We start from the raw sequence: 24,336 nt of genomic DNA, 5'->3' as shown, positions 1-24,336 counted from the left end.
CTCTGCTCTGTTTCTACTACAAGTTTAGGTAGAGAACTGGTAGAACAAGGGTTTAAGCACAGACCAAATGTTGTTTTCCAAGCCCTACCTCTGATGAAAAGAATTGCATGGCTGCGCCAGCGACCTAGAGAAGGGCAGGGTAAGGGCTAGGATAACATCGCTGAAGCAAACCCAGCAGCCCCACCACAGCGTGATGCCAAGGCAGATGTGGGCACCAGCACGGCTGTCCCCAGGGCTCCCAGGCCTTACCACAACAGCACTACACAACCCAGGCCCACAAGTGCTCTCTCTTTGCTTCTGTTCCCACATCCACCTGCGTTTGCAGGCTGGCCACTCAGTGCGTTATATGGCAGCTGTTGATCCTGGGTTGGCTGAATGAATTGACTGCAATTTTGGGAATTTACTTTTATACAGCACAGAAAAAAGCAAGCTCTGCAGAACCTGTCTCCACATCCACAGGAACCTCCCCCAGGAGGGCTGCAGCTGAATGCTGAGCACGGCTGTGCAAACCCATGCGCAGTTCTGCACTATGAGCACAACGAGAAGCTGAATTCCACCCTCAGATAAAAACCCTTACAGGAACTGGTTCTTTTGCCATTGGAAATGTCCAAGGCTAAATAGCCGTGAGCAGTTTAAAGGTTTTAAACCTCTCTTCACTTGGTCACCATCCTCCTTCCCCCAGTAATAAAGCAAACTGCAACTTCAAGCCCCTGTGCTGGATGCCACTTACATGTATGCAAACAAAGAAAAACACCACATGGTCATGTAAATCAATCACAAGTGGAGGAAGAAAAGTCATCTTTTAAAGGACTGACCAAGAAAACACAAAGAAGGAAACTAAAGTTAGCATGCAACAACTCTGGAAGCTAGGCATTAGGCACCCAGTCTCTCAAATTATTTCTCAGCTCTATTAAAATGGCTCCTGGTTAAGCCTCAGATCTTTTATCTTATTCAGAGATAGGGCAGAGCAGTCAGACCTCCTGGTACACACATTAGCAATGTTTATGAAGAGGAAATAACATTAGGTTGCTGTAATGCTACCCCTGCAAGCAATCAGCTCTGGTCCCCCTCTAGTTGCAGGCGAGTGTTGGTTAATGAAACTGTAATAAGATTACAGTAAAACGTACAGAGCCAGAGAAATATTCCTAATATTCAGGTCTAATTCATACAGTGCAGTGCAAATAAAGATATGTGAAAGCCCATCGTGTTGTATGAAACACAGGGTTGGTATTGCAGCTGTTACCATCCACTGGTAAAAAGCTGGTAGATTAACAATAAGCACACAAAAGGATAAAGTCATCCCATCCCCATTCCTATGATATTACAACTCCTCTAAATACCTGCTGGGGGAGTAGAGGTTGGGGTAATTACTCTGTCTACATTATAGATGTGATTCTGCAAATGGACCTGGCTCTTTAGCTGTCCTCTCTTCTTCTGAGTGCTGAGCAAAGTCAGGTAAGATACCAGAATTTCTTCCAGTTAGCTTGCTCCAAATACAGGAAAGAACACAAATGGGGACAGACATATTAAGATGAAGAAAAACTTGGGCATTTACTCGGCTATTTCTCCCACAGGAAATCACAGGCTTTGGGAAGACATCCTAGAACAGCAGCAGCAATTTCTGTCTTTGCAGAAGCCTATCTACCTCAGCTGAAGCAGGATGCTTTCAGACGCTAAATAGACTCGGTCTTCTGCCACAAACTCTAGTGAAATTCTAAAACCAAAGCATCACCTGAAAGGAATGAATAAATACACGGAGTGAAACTGAATGGAAGGACAAGCCATGCAGGCAGGGTGCAAGAGATGGAGCAGCTCTCACTCACCGTTGAAGTTAACGCTGCGGATGTACTTGAGCAGCTTCTTGCCGCCCGCGTGCTCCATCTCAGGGCAGACCCCGGCGTAGTCAGCACACAGATCCTTGCTCATGTGGTGCAGTGCGTGTGCCATGGCGTACACAGCATCGATCACAAACTGCACCTTCCCCTCCTGCTCGTAGTGGGAATCCTTGCCGATGCGCTCCTGCCCTGCACATCACACACACAGAAGGACAGTGAGGTGCGGTGCTTTCTGATGTCTCTGGGAGTACATGGAAAGCAATGTGTCTTTTAGGCAATACAATAAAAACGTTATGATTTTACTAATTAAAACAAATTAAAAAAAAAAGATATCTTTCATTCTTGACAGCAGAATCATCAGCGCTTGCAAGTTACTCTACAAATCCCACCATTATCACAAACTTGAAACCGTAACCCACAGGGACCAACCTCAGACAGAACTCCAGGCTCCGCACGCTCCCAAAGTGTGGCTTTGAAAGAAGAAAGCGTTTAAAAATAAAGCACAGCTGGTATTTTAAAGTCTGATGGTTTGTTGTGCTCCAAATCCCAGTCTCTAATTGAAAGTCACAGCCAGACTGGGGGAAGAAAGCACCACTTCAGACGCAGCCAAAGGGGCACTCCAGAGAACTGAGCGAACACGCCTGCTATCAGCACAGCCTCGGGAAGCTCCGGTTGTTTGCACTGACTTACACCCCTTCCCTGTACCTACAGAGATCGAAACATCCTTTAGAATCCACTGATTGCCCTTAAAATGTTATGACAGCTGAGAGCTTAAGGAATGCAAACCCTCCACGCCACACGAACTGCAGCAGCTTTGGCAGCTGTTTGTCACCGCAGCACCCAGCGTGGCAGGATGCACAACCTCAGAGCTCCTCTCATCTGCTGGGACAGCAAACGCAAGAGACAGGAGAACTGTTTTGCAGATGGAAAATGGGAACTCAGAAATTAGGCCACAGAGACCCAAAATGCTCAGCAGCAGAGATGAGTGCAATGCAGTATTTTAAGTCGTGGGCTCGCACCCTAAGCATTTACTGTCAGACTTGAGACACAAGTGTAACCTGGTAACATCACCTGGTAAATGCAGGCAGTAAGGCAGCTTTCTTGCCACTGCCATAGAAGCAGACAACTGCTGCAAAGCAAACAGTACTGCCAGAGCATAAAGCAAGGCACCACAGAGATATGGGAGCCTTTGAGTTTTCTCTGAAATTGCCCACTAACACCTCATCTTGCCTTGGCCAAGTAACACCTGCATAATTCAATCTGTCTGGCTGCCAAACATGCGATTATACTTACCCGTATCACCGGGGATTTGTGAAACATAATTACTGCTTGTTCAGTGTCCTGAGCTGTGCGGGGAAAGCAGCAGAAGTGCAATCCATTATTTCCCATGGGCGGCAGCAAGGCAGCCCAGTCGTTCCATCAGCCCTGCCTGCCCTCCTGCAGGGCTGGGCAAGGACAGAAACACAGACAGAAGCACGGACACGGCTCTCAAAATCGTCCTGCAAATGCCTCAGGGATTTTCAATCAAAGGAAATGCTCATGTTGGGGACAGAAGAGGGAAAAGATGCCTTTGTAACACCGCTGTGCAGCACTGTGCCCAGCAGCCTGCCCTGGGCAGCAGCTCACTGTGCCAGCTGTGTGCCTTCCTGCACTGCGCTCACTGAGGGGCCGGGCACCAAAAAGGAGCTGGGCCACACTGCCAAGATCACACCACCTTCACACAACCCCTTTTTCCTCCTTTGAGAAGAGTGGTGGTGGTGGACTAGAATTACAAACGAGCACAGAGAGAGCATCGTCTTCTTCCAGAAACTGTACAAGCACAAGAAATGCCTTACCTTGTCTGCCATCGTGAGGACCTTGAAAATAAATGAAAACACAGCCCCCTCTATGAACATCTTAATTGCCTACACTTTTTCCCCTTCATCGTTTCCCTCTCTAACTACCATCGTGCACCACTGAAGCCTCATCCACTCAACCTGTTTTGGCTGAGATTCCTCTACCAAAGCCCCAGTTTCGCATTTCCAACTATGTTGGAATTCTGAAAATAATTCAGCAGAGTGAGAGCTTCCAGACTGTGAAGATTCACATACTGTCGTTTTCATTATTTCACTCCCCTCTCATTGATTACAGACCTTATTACATCTCCAGCCCTGACAAGGAAAAAGCTTTTAAGTGGTTTCAGCTCAGCTACACTACCAAATTAGCAATGCAACAGAAATGCATGCCAAGGGAAGAGGAGCTGGGATTGAAATTCTGCACACCAACAATACTGATTAGGCATATTAAGTTCCAGAGGCACAGTTGGCTGAACGCACAGCAAAGGTATCTGCAAGAAACCTGAGCAAAACCAACTTAAAAAAAAGGAGCAATATTAACAATGCCCAAGTATGAAAGTCTCAGAGATGAACTGGATTTGAAAAACGTAATTGAATTTCCAGTAACAGGGATGAAATCTGCTGCAAAGAGCCATTCTGCTGAGTATTACACGCAGTTTGTGTACAGTCTGGATATGGAGTCAAATGCAACTCCCCACCCAGAAAGGCAAGCGTGATTTCATTTACACAATAGGAGATCCTGCACTAACAGGAGCACACTGCAGTTCATAGAAACACAGACTGAGCTGCCTTTTAATGAATAGGGCACTACTGCAAGCACAACTCCAGCCTAAATTTGATTTGGCAACGTGCTTCAAAACAATAGCCATGTTTTACGCGGCAAATCGCCTTCAGACTTCATGACTTAGAAAACTCCATAGAAGTGGGCTCTCTCCTGCTCCCTCTAGCTGACACCAAACCAACATCACAGTAGCACATCAGCAGACTGATGCCTGAGGTCTGCTTTCAGACACGATGGGCACCACCTTAACTGCAACCTCAGCAGTTTTATTTTGGTGAGCATTTTGCTGTCTTGGGTTTTCCTGGAGAAGCCAAGCAGAAAGTTGCATGCACTTCAGGAATAGCGTATAGGGGTGCATACAAATGAAATTATTAATTACTCCTGGAAGAGAAGAAAACCCACAGAAGACGTCGGCTTCCTGCAGACAAAAGCAGCAGTACCAGGAGCTTCAGCATTGGCTGTGTGCACCTCTCAGCAGAGGGGCTGGCCTGCAGGCTGTGTGGCATCGGGGGCCTTGGAGGAGCCAGCAGATGAACTCAGGCATTGGGTGCAGCAAGAAACCGAGCAATGCCTCGTGTGTGACTGGGAGACACCAAGCAGCACAGAAGGGAAACAAACCCCATCTGCACCGGGGCACCCAAGCCTTCTGTGCCTTGATCCCTACAGAGGGCTTTATAAAAAAAACATACAAAAAAGCCAAACGACCCAAACTTGGTGATCTTCAGGGCACCACGCAATAACTATTTTCTTCAAGAATGAGGAAGATGGCACCTGAGGCACACGCACGCAGAGTGACTGGGAGAGAATGCACTTTAGTGCCACGGATTTGCAATGGAGTACCTGGGGATGTCAGGAAAAGGGAGAAACACAAAAGCAATTTATTGACATGAGGAATTTTTGCTTCCAAAAGATCTGTTTGAAGGTGATGACAAATAATTTAACCTCACTTCCTACTACAGTCTCAAGTGCTCATCGTCATGATTCCTAAGAGACTGAGAGATGGGTCTCTTGCTTCAGGCAAATCTTCGCAAGAGAAAAATACTGCAACAGAGCGAGAGAAAAAGAACCAACAACCACCACCCACCAGAGCAGCAAGAATACAGCGAGGAAGAAGTCCTCGTGTATAATCTCCTTCAGAAGTGAAGTGCAGCTTTAGGAACTCATGGCTGTACTTTTTGCATCACCATTAGGGTGATGCTTAACACTCCCTTTCTATGGGAAAGGAGCTGAAAACCTTGTTTTTCATGTTTTCCTCTGCATTTCTCCTTCAGATGATTTCTCTGGACTCATCACCAGTATTCAAAGAACGCCAGCAGTATGATACAAAGTAAAGAATGCTGCAAGGACAATTTCTGTGGCATGTAATTCATACAATGAACAGACTTCAAAATCCCAATTAATCAGCTCTTACAGTAGATGAATGCAGACACTGGTTCAGTTTCTGGAGGATTAAGCACATTTTCAAAGGAACTTAACACAATAATACTGTTGAGAACCTGCTGATAGCCATCATTAACAAGAGATGTAATTGAAAGATTGCAGAACGCTTGCAGGATGGAGCAGGCAGCCGCTATTTGGACAAGAGCTCATCATCTGGCTGAGTGCTGGCAAAACCACACGCGCTTCACAGTCCAGAGCACAGTGAGCAGCCTCACAGACCTGATGCCCGATAGCCACGAGATGCCCACCACGCAGCAGCTGCAGGTACCAGTCTGCAACTGCCCACACACCGCCTCAACCGCACCGCAGCCGCCTCCTCCACCTCATCCTGCGCAGAGCTCAGCAGTGCAGCTGCTCCTGCTGTGCCCGTGCCCCTCACAAACGAGCTCAGCAGCACAGAACAGCTCTAACAGACAAAGACGTCGACCCAGGGCTTGTCAGAACAAGGTCAGAGCTATTACTCCTCCCACGTTCTCCCATGGAACAGGCACTGCTGTGCACACAGGGGCTGTAGAATCTGAAGGTTTCTCCAAACAAGATCTTTATTTGAAAGTAGATAAATATCAGAGTCTGAGAAAAGCTAACAATGTGCAAGAGTAAATATTGTAATTTGAACATGAGGAGAACGACAATCAGGCCCCTTTGCAATATAATCCATGTATTGTCTTTTTACAAAGAAATTCAAGATCCAATAATACTGCTATGTAGTTACAGTCATCTATCCAGTCCATGCTAATTCAGATCTCATTATAGACAAAAGCCTTTATCTCAATACTATCAATCCAATCCCCATGGATTCTGTTGAGGGAAATAGATGAACTCTCAGACTTCTACTGCTCTTGGAACAAGAACATCTCCCCGTGCTCGGACCAGACCTGGCACACAGCACCACCTCGTGCAGCTCAGGGGCAGAGGCACCAGCCAGGGCAGCCCAGCCAGCGCTGAGCACCTGCCTTGGTGCTGATGCTCACATCTGGGCCTTGCTGCCCCTTGGTCTGCTGTACCCTTCCACGTCAACATGGCTCTAGAGCTCCTGCAGCTCTGCTTGAGATGGGAAACTCCATATTGCACACCAGATATGCCAATCAGGGCAATTGGTCTACACCAGTAACAAGCAGGGATGACTTGTACAACTAGAACACGTGCTGGACACTCTTGATCCTCTCTCAGACATTGTCAACATACAACTGTGCTTAGTGGTTCCAGTAATGCCACCAAAACCCACCCAACTCAGAAGCACACGTAGCCAGCTTCAACTATATACCTCTTCAGCTAATACTAATTCTTTCTCAATTACACTGATTCAACCCACTGTAGCAGTTTCTGTTCTCTGGTGTGTATGTGTATCTAAGAGAACAGATTTTAGATTAGAAAACTGACCCAACTTTCTTATTCCATATGTTTTCTGTGCATTCAGCAGTCCTATTAAAACATCTGCAATAGCTGTCATTTGTACTCCAACACTGAAGCACCACAGCCATAAGAAGTCAGCACCAGCAATGTAAGTCACTGACACTTCACAGCTTGAACTTCCCAACGTGCAAATAAGGAAGCTTCTTGTAGCAGTAACTGCTGGTGAAGTCAGTGACCACGGAAACATATAGAAGAAGCACTTAAATATTAGAAGGCTTAAATTAGAGCTATCTTTATGTTTATGCACCTGGGTAAAATCATAGTTTGCAAATAGAGGAACATATGTAAATAGCAAGGAGAGAGCCATAGAATCGCAGGGCTTTGTTGTCAAATCACCTTGACAATCTAGAAATAAAAGCACCATTAAGAAATATATTTCAGAAAGATAATAGAGTTTAGAGAACCATAAAACTGGTTTACCTTAAGAATAAACCATTCAAGGTTGGTTTAATGTTGGTTGAATCAATCACTGCAGGGTTCTTTCTGGAAATTGGGCTCTGTATGTTTTGAAGTACTGTGATGCTACACGAGATTAACTGTTTGAGCTGAAGGTTTGCAGGTCATTAAATTATAACACAGAGTTGGGACAATCTAATGCTCTGTGGAAAAATACGTTGTTCAGAAACACAAAGAGCCAGTCAGCTTGCACACTGGTGCTTAACGTGAATTCATTTGCTCCTCAACTTCTGCACAGCACATTTTCCTTCTCACGGATGTTAGCAACGAGAAGCTTTAGCAGGCTGAAGAGTGTTGAAGTACCCACAAAATAGGATGCAAAGCGAAGGACTAAAATCCTGAGTTTCACACTGAAGTCAAACATTCTCAACCAAGCAAGCTCACGTCAGCCTCAGTATCTCTCAGCTACAGCAGCACTGGCCCAGAAAGTCCCTGGAGTCCCCCAGAGATGAGCTGCAGCTGGGAGATGCATCTCAGCAACAAACCAATGTGTGTTCCAGTAGAACTCCATCTTGGATCTTATTTCCCTGCAAACACTGCACTCTGAGAGAACCTACAACTGCTGGCATGTATAATGTAAAAGACGGTGTCAGAGGAAAAAGAGCCAGCCAGCAGAAGTTGTTGATGGCAATGTGTTGTAAACATATAAATAAGGCACTCAGTAGCAAGGAAATACTATGCGTATGTCCAGAGAAAGGAGAAAGGCTTCCCGGCCGATGCTCCTTACACCATAATGTGAACGCAGCACCTTTGCCACCAGGTGCCACCCTCCCCCCCTTCAGACCCATCACAGCCCAGAGATGCTCCCCCAGGGTTTTGGGGCACAGGAGCTCACTCCCCATTCACTGCAGTGTGAGGATGCTGCACGAGGTGCTCAGAGTGCACAGCACTGAGAAGCCCCTGTCCAAACACTGCAGGACCGCGGGCTGCTCCCCTGGAGACATGCTCTCTTGTTCCAGTTCAAATACTAAGCACAACACTCCCTTTTTCACTAAGGCCTTTGCTACATTTCTGTCACTCTGGCTTGCAGGGAGCCTTCTCCCAGCATTTTCTGGAGAGCAAGTCATTGCTTGAGCCAACGTCAGGGCTGTGCCATCAGACTGATTACACTTCCAGATAATTAGAAAAGCTCTCTGAGCAGTCTCCATTCTGAGAGATGACATCCAAGGTGACACCACCCTGATATCTCTTCATTAAGTCTCCTTGAGCGTAAAGCCTTCTGAATTAAAAGGTATGTTTAAAAAGTGAAAACAGTCAAGTGTTGCAATTTCCTTTTCAGTTAGCACTACACTCCAGGATGGCATTTCGTTAAAAATGCAGGTCTGACTCGTGTAGCTGATGCTGCAGAGTACTGCAAGTCCTTGCGTTTCTTTTGTGTGCACCTTTCTGCCATACGTGGGCACAGGTGTTTCCTTTGGAGCAGGAAACAGTCCACAGCCACACGTGAAGCTGTTGCAGCAGCAAATGGGAGCACCCATGGGACAGCTGCACTGCTAGCACAGCAACCTGCAGGCACAGCCCCACTGCCTGCATGGAGCAGGGGGTCATGGTGCAATAATTCCAAATATCCTGCACTGCGTATTTGATTTCAGTAACCACTTTGAAACTTATGTACAACCTGGTTCATGGCAATATATACGCAAACATCTTAATTCTGACTCCCTCCATCTCAGAGCGCTGAAGGCACCAGCACAACTCAGTTTTTGCTTACTGAAATTCTTCAGCTGAGCTCATAACCAAAGCACAGACCTCATCTCCTCGCCGCTATGCATGTGAGCAGAGCATTCTGCAAGGCTCTCCCCACAGATATTTATTACAGTTTTGCTCTCCTCTATAAAAGCAGCTGCCTTCTTCTGTTAAATCTTTCCTATTAAAAACAAGCATGTAAACACATTTGCCACAATACATGGTACCAAAGACTCATTTTTGTCAAAATACTTCTGCATTACCTTGACGTGGCCTGTTTTGGCTGAAGGGAGTAATTGGTATTCTGGAAAGTAAGCCGCAAGAAGTAAACCAACAAAGAACTGTCTGAAACCAATACTTTGTACTATTGTGCTGCTTCAGTGATTGCGTGAGATTCCCCATAGAGTTGATGAAGTGTCCTCAAAAGCAAATCACAGCATTCCTCAAGGACAGAGGCATGGCTCCAGGGGCTGGCAGGCCGCAAAGGCAGCACCTGGCTGAAGCAGTGCTGTTTGGTGCATACAGAACCGATGCCTCTCTGCTTGGGGAAAAGCAGTGGTCTTGGCTGTCTCTTTTGTACCCATCCACGCTGCTGTGACATGGCCTGAATCCCAGCAGAAACTGCTGCACAACAATACAGGTGTCCTTGGCAGTGGCACGACTTGCAGTGCTGGATTGTGTCCTGAATTATGCCAAAGTCAGTCACTCGCTAGAAACAGTGTTAATTACAGCAATGTGTTACATTTAGCCTTGTCTAGAAATAAGGCATGCTGTGCTAAATGTGCTTTAATTTTCTCACCCTACATCTATCCATTCCAATCAGGACAAATTTTTCATGCATAAATGAGGTTACAAGCTTTGTGTGGAGAGACCCCTCAAAAATCTGCGGTGTTAAAAGGCCAGGTGCCCACAAGGTGGACTCTTGGAGGGGCCTTTCTTTGTCACCTAAGTACATCTGTATGAGCCAAAGACTCCTGCGATGTGCACGAGCTCAGCTGAGGAGCAGGAGCCCCAGTGCTCAGCAGCACGAGCACTGTCAGAAACTGATGGCCTGTGGCCCACTACCTCACTGCATTACAAATTACCAATCAAGTTCTAAAATAATGATGATCATTCATGATATTATCACATGAAAGGGGCATTAAGATTCTCATACCAGCAATATAATTCAAAGCTAATGTTTTTTCTGATGCACGATTTACCTCGGTTTGTACAAGAGGGAAGGAAGATGTCAGGGCAGGGCATGCCACTGGTGCAATACCCAGCTATAACGTGGTATTTCAGTGCAATAGGATAAGCTAACCATCAAAAATAAATGTTTCTGCTGAATCTGAGGTGTGGGAAGGGTGAAAACCGTTCTTTATTCGCATCAGAAGGCACAATCCGTGAGCAACTCACCCTCTTTTCTAACGAAATAATGGCAGAAAAAATAAGGGCACTGAAAATTTAGGGATTATCCTCAAGATCTTTCTGTGATTTTTATTTCAATTCCAGCCTTCAGAGGGAGATTCCGAATGCTAAATTTAATGGCAACGTATTCCCAGCGGTAACCGCACTGCTTCTGTGCACAGCCCTCCTACTCCCATCCATGAATTGAAATCAGAAACAGATGATATGAAATATGGAAAGTTTTCATCAGTTTTCAATCAAACTAAAACATATCCTCCTATGAACTAATTTTCTTTGATCGAAATTCAACACAGTTATTCAACACAACACTTTAACTGCTGCTACGAAAAACTGAAAGGAGGGGGAAGGAAAGGCAAAGGCCCAACGTCACATTACTGGCTCTAATTACCCTCTCATGATATTGATGGTAATGTGACTGGAAAAAACTCATTCCTACTTTTCCAGTAGCAATGAAATAACACAATTTTCTTCTATCTAAAATGAAAATATTTCATCCTCTACCAATACTTTCCTACAGGTGCATTTCCACAGGACAAGAAGAAATGACCTCAAGCTGTGCCAGGGGAGGTTCAGGTTGGATGTCAGGAAGAATTTCTTCTCAGAAAAGGTGGTCAGGCAGTGGCACGGGCTGCTCAGTGAGTGCTGGGTCACTGTTTCTAGGGGTGTTCAAGGGAAGGGTAGATGTAGTACTTTGGCACGTGGCTTAGTGGCAAATATTGGCAGAAGATGGACAGTTGGACTGGATGATCCCAGAGGTCTTTTCCAGCCTGATTGTATGATTTCCCCCTCAAAAGTCAAAACTGCAGGCAGATGGGTATTGTAGGACCATTCTGCTGGCTTACGAGCAGGAGGTGCTTTGACATGGCTGGTGGTAACTCCGTGATTTGCAGACACACAAAAAGCTCAAGCATAGAAATATTCTCCATCTAAAACCAACTTTCAGAAACCCAGCAAGCTACTCTGTGCTCAAATGAAAGTCCTTCTGGGTCCCGTGGAAAATACTGATTTTCCTTCTACATGGACAGCCAGAAAAAGGAAGAAAGAAGAATGAAATGTTGTCTCTCTTCACCTACTCTTGTCCCTCAAGGCTGATGCTGATGTTCCATTTTCTCTACAACCAACAAACATTCAATTTATTTTTTCAGTCTGCCTGCAGCCAAGCTTCCCTGCATCGGCCGTGCAGCCGCCCAACACGGCCTCAATCAGCAGCACGAGGAGGAGCAGTGACTGGACCTACCTGTGCATTTGCGGTCTGTATCCTCCTTCTTGGACCCGCTGATGGTTAGCTTGCAGTTGAAATTCTCCTCCCAGTACTCAGCAAACCACACATTCCTCCTGTTGTTCTCCAGGGTGCGGGAGGTGAAGTAGGCATCGAACCCTGGAGGAGGAACAGACAAAGCTCAGCCTTAGCTCCTGCTTCATGGTGAGTGTTGCAGCCTGCGGAACAAAGCCACTGCTTGCATCTCCTTCAACACCAGGCACGTGTTCATGCCTGTCCACCACATGAGAGGCCCACGGAGAGAATGGAAATCACTTGCACATTTTATCTCTTCAACTGCACCTTGCAAGATGGACTCAGCTACTGGCTGAGAGTTACAAAACCAGGTAAAATACATGTAGAAGAGATTAATTTTAAAAAGAAAGTTATAGGCAAGAAGCGCAGATTAGATACATACAGATAAGGAATGAAGATAAATGATACTTGATGGAGCTCAATACAACTGTAATTTTTTAATTAACCTCTCCAGGCCTCTAGAGAACGCAGCTCCATCTCACTCGGCTGGCCATTATCAGTACAACTTAATACTTTTGCGTCGTGTCTCTTCACCTCCCCTCCAGACAAATAAACATAGCACAGAACTTTGAAGAGTTGACTGGAAAGCAAAGCTGGGTGCTTGGCTTAAATGATCTCCATAGGCTGCAGTGGAAGGTTTCCAGGCCCGGGCCCATCAGACTCAGTCCATTACAGGGGCAGTGCAGACACAAAGCCCGTGATTTATTTTTTATTTATCAGAGTGCTTAGTGTTCTGTAGTATCTGAAAGAAAATACTGCATAGCTGCGTAGCATTGAGTATTTCATAATTTTTATCTGGCTCATACCTATATCCTATCTCTCTTTAGCACCTCAACTTGCCAAGAAAAAGACTTTGATTTTTTTTTTCCAGTTCATTAAATTCTAGTAACAAATTGGATGTGCCATCGTGGAGCTATAGTTTCAAATCAAGCCAAGTATTCTTTAACAATACAGACAATACCTTTCAAAGATCATCCTCGCTTTAATGGAGTTTTCCTTACAATAGCATACAGGATTCCAGGAGAAGTATTTATTTTCCCAATAAGCAGTGGTAGTTTTAGTCCAAATCGCTAATTACCCAGGGCACTGCTGTTTGCCCCTGTATTTAAGCACTCTTCCATCAGCTGTTCTCTTTCAAAGTTGAGATAACTCCTTAAGCCTGAAGGAAGCCTTGTGCATACAGATACGTGCCAATCAAATGCAGATACTCCAGGTGCACATGATGCCAGCAATCTGCCTTTGCACTGCAGTGAGCAGAGCTCCCAGGCCCTGCCTGCTCTCCCAGTGAAACCATGCTTTCCATCTCCACTTTTTTTCCTTTTACCATTCCAGCTTGCTTTGGGTTTCGCTTGTCTGTTTAGTAAGGAAAATATTTGCATGGGACAAATAAAGCACTGCGTGAGCACATGCTCATGCACAAACTCTTTTTTCTTTTGGTAGCCAATATACATATGTAGGTGTCATGTATACATACAGACATCACAAATACATGCATAAATGATCTGCAGTACTGATAAATCTACTGCAGCTTTGTCCATTTTAAGGCAAAACCTTTTATTTCTTATTCCTGGCCAACACTACCCCCCTCTAGCTATGCCAGCAAAGACATTTAAGGCACAATCAAGACAAATTTCCTTCCTGAAGTTTCACAGATGAGTTGAAAAGTCATCATCAGCACCTGGCCCTCCCAGCCAGCTCAGCACAGAGCTCTGCCTGGAGGTACTGCTGGGGAAAGCAGATATATTCATCTGTTACTCTGAGCAGTCATTATACTAATTTCCCAAACCTGACAGTCACTGTGCAGTAAGGGGGCTGTGCTCATTCTCTTCGGAGAGTTACATAATTCTTGTAGCAAGCGTATTTCAATAGCAGGATATTCATCACTGCTGCTGGTGGAGTGGAGTTTTCCTACGTCTTTCAAGTTATGTCCTTAGTCTGCAATGAGCAACATGAGAGCTTTTGCTTAAGAAGACAGCCTAGATTCACTGTTTTGAATATAACCTTCCAGAACTGTAATCAAATTTCAAATTCTGGTTACAAGGCAGTTTTGCCTCTTGTTACACAGACAGTTGAAGTATTCAAGCTATCACACAGAGTCACATAGAAAACTGTGACGATCTGAAGCATAAGGCAGATCACAAGTAAAGAAGGCTTGAAAAAGTCTGGTTGTACACAGAGAGGCTCAGGGTAAGTTACCTGACATCCTAAAAAGTGCAAATCCACCAAAGAGGCAAATCTCAGCTTTCCTGTCTTGTTCCTTTGCATAGCTTTGCAGGTTATAAGGGTTCCAGGCGGTGGAAGCAAGGAAACAGCAAGCTCTTACAAGTACTAGACTATCTCTGGCTCTTCTGATTTTGCAGTTAAGAGTTGCAGTAAATACATATCCTATTGAAAGAGAAAAAAAGTTCTCTGCACCGTAGCCAACAATTTGTCTCTCTGAAATAAGTGGGTAAATTGACTCAATCTGGCACCCCATACAATGACATGGAGGCAGAAGAAAAACATATGGCCTCATTAAATTAGCTTAGCAACCCATGTACTGTGGGATAAAAATAGACAGCATGTAAACAGATGTTTTCAAACAAGAAAGAAAATGAGGAGTAGGGTCAACCTGTCTCCTCACGTTAGCTCTGTGCCCTACTGACCCAACCAGAACACATTTTCCTAATTCTGAGTCTACTGTTTATGAGGCGCATCCAAAGCCTACTGCTCATAAAGCATACTGCATATCAACGCCAAGGAAATAAATACTGGGGTCTTCCAAAACCAGGCTGAAAGCAGTTTCAATGTTGTCTGCAGCCAAGCTTGAAAATACGCCCCTTTTGCTAAAAATACATCAGAATGCCTCCAAACCACCAGCAGCTGTGAGCAGCTTGCCCCCAAAGCTTCATGCTGCCTGCCCAGCCCATGACCAGCACCCCAGGGGCTGCAACCTGCAAGCAGAACGACAGCATGGGATAGAAGGCCTCAGTGCTGCATGTAAGCAATTCTGCAGACTCACCCTGTGCATCATCTCCATATGCTCAACACTGCTGTCCAGCCCTTAGTGTTGTTTTTGCAGCTTGAAATGAAAACTTTCCAGAGTAAAACGGGACAAAGCTGCAGGAAAAGAGCAGAGCTGCGACGGCTGAGACCCCACACCTCTCCAGCTGTGTATTTATCCCAAGGGAGGCACCTAACAGGGATTCCCACCTTTTAAGAAAACCGAGTAGCAAAATCCCCCTGCCTCAGCTGTTCCACTGAGTTAAGTTCCACTGTTCCACTTTGGGGTTTGTTTCTATGCACTGCCCCTAGAAAGGAAAGCACAATTTCTGCTCGTCTGAGCTGAAGCATCCTATGGAAAACACTTGTTTGACAGAAGCCAAAATCTAAGGGTATTTCCTAGGTTTTCTTGTTGCATACCAGCTAAACCTGCTTTCCTGTAAACCTACGTGTATTAATTTTATTACTGCTTGAACGAGCATTTCAAAGGGGATCTGTGGTCATAAAATCTGCGATGAATAGATCTTGGAAAGAGAAACAATATACTTGACCAACGTTCCAAAGTAAGTGACCTCTATGAAAAGTGCTCTACAGCTTAATAAGACAAAATCAATACATCTTGATAAAACTGTAATAGAATTCCACAAGAATTACTCTAAACCTTTACAGATTTAATAACAAATAATAATGTTCTCATTGATTTTTTAATGATCCCTCCCCACTCTCAAGAAGGAAGACAGATCCCTATTAAAGGGTGAACATTTTTAATCATTGTTTTCTATTGACCAAGCCAAGCAGCCAAGTGACTGACAGAGGGTCAGAGGTAAGCAGAGGCCAAATGTCCATTAAGTGCTGACTGTGTAGAAACCCGCAGCCCTCACTTAATTCTGACACAGCCTATCATAACCGAACTCTGCCTGCTTACAGTAGATCAGATTTTCTCCAGCTTAGTTACAGGTTGGATAGGAATGCTCAGTAAAATCCCACGGCTCCTAGAATGTGGGTGGGTTACTCTGTATTGGCTTTTTTTTCCTCCCTATATCATATTATTCACAAGAATGCAGACAAAAGGAGTTATTAGCACTGTCTGAACTGAACATACACCACACTCATTGCTCTGTGACTTCAGACAGCAATCATCATTCTGGTTTTTTCCACTGCTATTTTTGGACAGGTAATTGTATGAAATACAATTTAAAGCAATTTTTAAGAAGGAACCAGAAGAAAAATAAGTTTTTCAATTAGGAGGAAAAAGGATCTATCTGAAAGTTTTACTATTTATAAACGTTCCATTAGATGCATGGCTAACAAGTAAACAAGACCCAAGTATTCTATAATTCAGTCTTTATCAATCATTTGCCAGGGGGGTAACATTGCTGCCTTGCAATCAACCTTGCCATGGATTAGGATTAAATCTCACGAATCCCATGACGAATTCTGTGACCTCTCTGTTGAAGAACAGTCCGTGTTGAGCATTATTATTTTGAACACTAACTGTAAGACTATGGTGGGACTACGGGAAGATACGTGCTATGTGATTGTTTTAAGATAACCCATACAGATTTAGTTACTGTGAGTTTATTTAACAGCTCGGACTCCAGCAGCTTATCCTGATCCATGATTGCAATCAACAGCTTTTTCCATTTCAGAAGGCTGACAATTTTTGTGTCAATACAGAACATCAGTGTTACTTTCTTCAGTGTGTTGGGTGTGAACCATTTTGAGTGTCACATTATGCAATGTTTTGCCACCCAAAGCCCACGATCCCCCCAAGATCCCACCCTGCACGGGTCCCTAACGTGGTACCCAGCCTCACCCGACAGGACCGCACATGGGGGGCGTCCATCTGACAGCTTTCCTCCTGTTAGCACTCCAACATCTTGCACATCACATTATCAGCACATTTGCTCAGGCTAATTACGTTAAAGTGATTGAATTTCTTCAGATGGGAATTACAAATGATACAATTATGTACAAAATAGAGCTGCTGCAACACCTGTCTTAGAAACCCTGCAGATAGTGCTGATTTCCTCTCTCACCCCTCCTCCCACCTCCCGGAGCCTGGGGATCGCCCACTGCACCCTCTCCCTACACTCAGCTTCTCAAGTCACTGAGGATTAGGTAACTTTCCACTACATTCAGCCTGACCTGTCATTTGTTAATTCTTGGAAAAAGCCCAAACTGGAATCTGCCTCAAAGATGTACAAACACATTGTCTCAAGTCCCTTAGTCAGCACTATTTCTACACCTCCCACACACCAAGCAGCTGTCCTGTTAACACAAACTGCTCCAGCAGAGCCTGTGGCTTTGAATCAGAGGACATCTTAAACACGCACCTAATTCTACACACTTTTTTTTTTTAATTATTCTGATTCAGAAACCATTAAAATTTAAAGTGTGCAAAGGAGTTCTCTATAATGACAGACTTTAAGCAGGTGTTGAAGCTTAATCCTTTTGAACTGAAGCCAACAAGACAACTTAAATGCAGAACGCTGAGCACAGGAGTAAGAGTTTGGGATTCAGGGGCTCAGGGAGTTGGATGACCCAACCAAAAAAGCTGGATGCTTAAATGTATGTGTACGAATAATCACTTCTTACTTTTGTACACGGCCAAGTATTACTCCAGTGGCAAGATTTAGCGATTTCCCAATGTTGCCCATATATCACACTTAAGAAAATTACTTTTTCAGCAAATACCTCTAAGATATAGATAGCTATTTTATGAGATTCTACAAATGAAAATAAGTCTTATTACTTTAAATCCTCGTGACTTCATTAAATCATTACTCTGACACAGAGAAAGACGATATTACCTAATGGGTTTATTTTCTACCCTGGGGGATTAATACATAAATTAATCATACGGTGAAGACACAGAGTTTTTAAGAGAGGGGGTGCAGGGGAAGGGAGCAGATCCCAGACAGCCTTCTGCTGGGGATGTGCAGGTGAGGCAGAATCCTCACCAGGCTGCAACGACACCATGCAGAGTACATCCATACTTTGTGCAGGGCACCTGCAGGGCCATTGCGCACACGTTCTCTATCGGGATAGGAATCATCACGAGCCCTGCAACAGACTCAGAATTTACCAGAGGCTGGTAAGAAACTCCGCAAATCAAGTTTTATCTGAGCGCTCCATTCTGTGCTGTTTGTGGTCAGCCAGCCAAAATGAAAACATCAGCACAGCATGCAGCCCTTCTGAGGAAATGCTCGTGGAGATCCGACCTCCTCATCACTTCTCAGAAAGGCCCTCCAGGCCCAGGCACTGCTAAGGAGGAAGATACCCCGCATCGAGGAGCCGCCAACGACAAGAGCTGTGGCTCATTCTCAAGCGGAAAGTGAGGCTTGCTAACTTGTGGCTGTTTTTTACACAAAGAATCCCCCAATGATTTATTTCTAACATTAATCTCGCATCTCTCCTTCCATCTGATGTTACACGCTGCCCATTTTCTGCCTGGAAGCATAATGCTCGCTTCCCTGGCACTGATGGCCAAGGGAATTATACGTGCTTTGGAGGCTAAACCGGGCTCCAGGGCTAACGATGTGGTTTTCCATGGTCAGCTGCATTACAGCAGGGAGGGGCGTAGTGGGGAAAAGAGAAGACAAGTTGACAGACGAGGCAGTTATCGCAGGGAAAACAGCAGGCAAATACCAATAGGGAAAGAGTGGGCAGCAAGGAGAGATGCTCCGTTCCACTGCAGTTCTGCCCAAGAGCCAACACGAAACTGGCTCCAGTGAAACCAGCAGCAGCCAAAAGAAGTTTCCAGTATCCCAGAAGAGGAATTCTGGGCAGGCTGGTCTGGGAATATCCTCAGTGGTGATGCGTGATCGGTGTGGATGAAGAAGCTATTCCTAAATAAGCCTTCTATGCCACTTCTTGTTTACCACATCACTGCTACGCGCTGTGAAGCATTACTTTCATGCATCAGTAATGATTTTGAGGGCAGTCAGGTCATTGGTGGTTGTTATTTAATAAGGAAAATAATAAAACCAGAGCATTTGACCTAACACATCTCTCTTGTGCCTGAAGTGTTTTCATTCTCAGACCACGTGGTCTGTGAGCAAATACAACAGATTGACCTAATTTCATGAGCAGCTTTTATTAGTTTACATTATTTTTATTCTCCTCTACTTTGTCCAAAGCCTGTCCACACTAATAAGGGCCAGCTACACAAATTTCATTCACCCAGCCAGTAAGTCGCCACTTACTTATGGTTACTGATGCCACGTGAGTTGAGAGCAGCTACTCAGTTTTCTGTTTTCCTTAGCCTTCAAGCCAAAATGGTTTAATTCACTAACATTAAATCTGGGATAAAAGCATTAGATATGGAATGATAAGATCGATTTTCAAGGCAACCAGTCTTTTTTCAGATTTCATTACATTGCTCCAGCTGTATACTATGTAGTAGTGTGGAATTGCTAAGATAGTTTACAGATTTTCTTGACCTCCTCAGTAAGACTGTAACACGGAAAGATTTTGTGAACTTCCTTCATGACAAAAAAAAAAACAAAAGAAAAATAGCATTTTTATAACAGTTGCAGATTGAAACATTGACAAAGGGTACGTTGGCTGATGTCACCTCTGAAATGTTTTTGTTATACACTACATACATCATACAAAGGAAATTCAGCTTACAGTGCCTAGGGCAAATCTGTGAGTTTAAGCTGTAAAGCTTCTATTATGGAAATAGATGTATGTTGGCTAAGTATCATTGTTATCACTTTTATGAAATTATACAGCTGCCATGACAATGAGATCATGACCCAGGTGGTGTCTAGACAGCACTGTAGTAGGAAGGTTAAATACACAAGTATATTATTATTCATTATTCTACACTTCATGGCCTTCGGGCACTTCTTAGTGTCACAATGCTCCCATTTATATCAGTATAAGAGTTAGAGGAAAATCCAAAATTTATTTATTCTATTGTTGATTTTATTGCTGTATCAGCTGAGAATGAGCTTTTTCCTGTTGCAGCAGGCTCCGGAGACTCATACAACAAAGAGCTGATCCCTATCCCCTGCTGCTGCAGTCCTTGGGATGGCGTCACATACATCCCCTTACCGGAGAGGAGATTGTGTTAACCCAAAAGGAACCACTGTTTTCTCTATCAAAAGGAAAGACCAAATCCATGTCTCAGACAGCAAGGGAGCTGTTACAGGGCAGAAGATGAAGACGGCTTGAGCTCTCTTCCCCCTAACAACTTCAGACTTCATAATGCGTGAGATTTTTGCATTTTAAGCCACAGAGGGACTTTCTAAGTTGACATCGCTGTAAGTCACCATGCTGCTTTATGTACACTGTGCTCTCCTTTCAGCTGAATACTCGACTTCTTATTCAAACGACTCCTGCTGCTGGGATGAATAATTCTTCTATGAAGTGGAATGTGCAGTCACATAAGCCCACTCTTGCTAGTGAGGATCTGTAACTGCTATAAAGACTATCACCAGATTCAGGCAAAACCTAATAGCTTTAAGAATATATCCAGAAGTAGAATGTTTCTCAGTAATTTGCCTTATCCTGCTACCCACTTTTTAGAAATGGGATATTTGTGTTGCAAGGGCCTTATCCTGCAAGTATTTGCTTTTCCTCCCACCTGAAGATGAGGTCAAATGCTTCACATTTTTTTATTAGCTATATTGCAAGGCAACAAGGTAATAGCCTTCTTCCCCTCTCACTTTCATAGTCTGCCTTGAAATTATCACCTGCTTTCTGCTGCTGGAAGCTAAATCAGCTTTTGCATCGATCTCCTCCAGCAGCAGCAAAACTGCAATGGAGTGAAACAGGGACTCAAGCCAGGGCAGGGAGCAAAGCAGAGCTAAGTCAGGCCAAGGTGCAGAAAGCAGATCACTCTTTCCTATTACTGGTAGTTACTCTCAAAGCATGAGCTATTATTTCAACTTTTTTTGGTTGCAATTAAGTATCTAACTAATCTCCTTGTATGCATCAATACCTTCCTCCCTGCACTTCTCTGGGTTCGTTCCTCCTCCTCACCCTTTCTCCCTGCTCCACAGATGGCCTGTTTCATTTTAATAATGTAGAGCAGTGAAATCAGAGAGATACAGAGAGTCTAAATGCAGAAGTGGTTCCTTCCCTTTGATAGCAGCAGTAGACAAAATGCACATTGCACATCCTTAAAAGCATTTAAACTCCAGTCATCTGCCTGCATAATTTAAAACACGGATAAAAGTACAGACATCTGTCTACACGGTGATGCAGCAACCAGAGTAACTCCCAAACACGATGGGTGCATTAGTGACAGCAGGACAGAGGGGCCACATCCCAGCACGATGGGGCATGCAACCCAAACCTCCTCCTCAGAGCATCCATGCTGATGGGGCCGAGGTCCTCATGGCCACCGCACAGCAGGGCCGTGCACTCAGTGCACACACCATCCACGTGCACCGTGCTCAGCTCCTTCAACACCGAGTCCGTGCCCCGTCTGTGCGTGAGTGCACAGCTGAGGTCACCGTATCGACAGGAATAATCACCCCATGTGAGTATATTTATGCATCCCCAAACACGTGTGCACAGTCCCATACTGACCAACCAGGCATGGAGAGATGCTGCTTTTTCTTTCTTTCTTTTCTTTTCTTTTTTTTTTTTTTTTTAAACTGTTGACATGGTAACACCAGCAGGATAAAAGTATCAACATTCCTTCAGATTGCTGTTTAACATGGTGCCTTTTTTTCCTGCAGAAATGCAATTTACAGAGTCCACGTGGCAGCACATCCCAGTGCAAGCGGTCAGCAGGGCTCACCCAGTGTTTGGGCACAGGTAGCTGTGCACAGCAGCTGGGTCACTTCTTAAACTACTGCTAGCAATCTTACTTTCAAGTTCACCTGAGAGAATATCCCTGACAAAGAATTACTTGAGATCTCCACTGCACTCCTGCTCTTTTTTTTTTTTTTTTTTGTGGGGGGAGGAGAGAAAAGATTTGCTTCCTCGATTTTGACAGCTGACTTCTTAGTTGTGATCAGGTTTTAATAATTCCATCCAGCCAGAGCATGCAAGGATGGGAGCAGCACAGAATAACAGCTATTCCCTGCTTCTCTACAGCCTCCTCATCTGATGCTGCTGACACAGTTGCAGCACTCACTCCAGCTGTGCACATTAGTCACGTCAAACTGCAAGGTGCTATCAAAAACAAGTGCTCAGACTGACATGTGAAAAGGCAAATACAAAAATAATTCAGGTTTCTGCAGCCAGAGGATGCAGTCCCCACGGGATCTCTTGCATCGCCCCCAGTCACCTGTACTTGAAGCAGCAAGAATATTCTAGGGAAAAGAAGAAAACTTTCCACTTCTATTTAAATATTCCAGGAGCAAAATATCCTCTAGGCACATAATCCTCATCCTTTGATCACCTCTGCTGGCTTTTTCCTTCCCTCCTCTCTCTGTCTCAGGGCTATCCCACCCTGCCATGGTTTTGGCTGCGGTAGTCGATTTTCTTTGTAGAGATTTGTACAGTTCTGCATTATCAATTTTTGATAGAAATAATGGCTATAACACACTGGGGTCACGGCTTTGGTTTTCCCACTTTTCCAGTAAGAAGCCAGCAGCCTTCAGAAACCCCAGCCTTGTCTCTAAGGAACCACACACAGACCTGAGAAGATCCACGTCTTACAGCAGTAATTCCTCGAGCTGATACAGGGCCGCCAAACAGCCCTCACTGAGCCAACAGTGAGCATCAGTGAGAGCAGAGCTGTGGGACACGGGGCAGCAGGGCTGTGACCCTGCAGAGCAGAGAGACTGCAGGGTATCTCCCAGCAGAAACGCCTCTGAAGAGCTGAATAAGGCAATGCGAACATAAGGGAACTTTTAAACAGCTCTCAAGTTGCAAGATAATTTGTATTCCCCTCTCTTCATACCAACACATTAACCAAATACATTATTTCCATAATGAGGAGATGAACATCTGTGTGGCTTCCCAAAATTTCAAGTGGCAATACTTGAGACAAGTATTCTCTCCTTAGGGATTGACACATCAGCATTTTAAATCATTGCCAAAGCTAAAAACATCATTTAAATTCCCAGGAGGCACTAAAGAACGATTTCAGGTATGATTTAGATTTTTTTTAAATCAAGTACACCAATTTACTTCCACAAACTCGACTGCAGTAGTATTGTATTAGACTTCGTACTCAGCCCCGTGTACGAAAGCATTATTCGTCTCACTCAGAGTACAAGACAGAAGTGCCTGAACTACAGCCACCGTCAGGATGGAGGCACACAGAGCTCAGAGCCCCTCTGAGCTGAGCTCATCCCATTCTGCAGCACGTCAGCCCCACCAGCCGGGTGCAGAGGGGCACTTCTAACCAACAGGCTCCGTTGCTTCCTATCTGCAATGGAGTAAATCCACTAAACCCAAACATTTACTCAAGCAAAGGGAAATTTTCAGCTTCTGTAATGGTTGTTGGCTGATTTTTTGTAAACAACTTCTTGACCAAGTATGGGACCTGACCACGTAAGCAAACAAACTTTTGGCTGGAGAGCACCTCAGGACCACCAAAGACCCCACGCAAGAACCCTGTATTCACACAGCATGAGTAGTATTAGATTTTACTACGTATAGGTGGGCACTTTGTAGAAATTGCATGAATATTCACATATGTTGAACATAACAATGGGTTACTTTCTACAAGGTTTGCTCCTGTAACCAACCAAAGACAAATCTGTTTTTTCAGCATGACCTTAAATAGCACAGAGGGATGGCACTTGTTGCCAATAGATAATTCTGCACCATCCTGAAATTATATTTCAATTATGAGACAAAAAGTTTGTGTTTATCTGTCCTTACCAGGAAAAAAAATTCCATGATCTTCTGCCTCTAGTTTCATTATCCTAAGAGCTGGAACACCTGATCACACTGAGGATTTTTTCCTAAACAATTTTCAGTTTCTCTCTGTCATTAGAGCATTATCACACAGCCACCAAAATGAAAACCCATTCCCAAAGCAGATCTGCAAGCCCAGCCTGAGTGAAGTGGGCACTTCAGCATTCGTTGTATCATCTTTAGGGAAATTACGTGTATTATTTCCCAAACTATTACTACTTTCAAAAGCCTGTCATCCTTCAAGCATTACCAACACAAACCAAAAGGAAAAAGAGCAACAACTAAACAAAACCAAGCGCCTTCCACAGCCCTGCACAGCAGAGCAGCTGCAGACAGCACAGAGCCCTGCCTGCGTGCTCCGCACCCCCA

General features: G+C 44.5%; 1 protein-coding gene across 2 annotated transcripts in view; it reads right to left on the bottom strand.

The window, feature by feature from the left end:
• The window catches only part of GRM7 (glutamate metabotropic receptor 7), a 219,736-nt gene that overhangs the window by 72,104 nt on the left and 123,296 nt on the right, over positions 1 to 24,336 (bottom strand). For both annotated transcript variants that reach the window (XM_085235846.1, XM_031555624.2), the window contains exons 5-6: positions 12,094 to 12,234; positions 1,824 to 2,024 (exon numbers count right to left, since the gene is read on the bottom strand). In XM_085235846.1, coding sequence (XP_085091972.1) covers positions 1,824 to 2,024; positions 12,094 to 12,234 — 342 coding nt within the window. The remainder of the gene's footprint in view (positions 1 to 1,823; positions 2,025 to 12,093; positions 12,235 to 24,336) is intronic.

The sequence above is a fragment of the Meleagris gallopavo genome, chromosome 14 (genome assembly GCF_905368555.1).
Source record: "Meleagris gallopavo chromosome 14, MGAL_WU_HG_1.1, whole genome shotgun sequence".
Lineage (NCBI taxonomy): Eukaryota > Metazoa > Chordata > Aves > Galliformes > Phasianidae > Meleagris > Meleagris gallopavo.
Note: the sequence above shows the minus strand (reverse complement) of the source record. Positions and strands in the feature narration are given on the sequence as shown.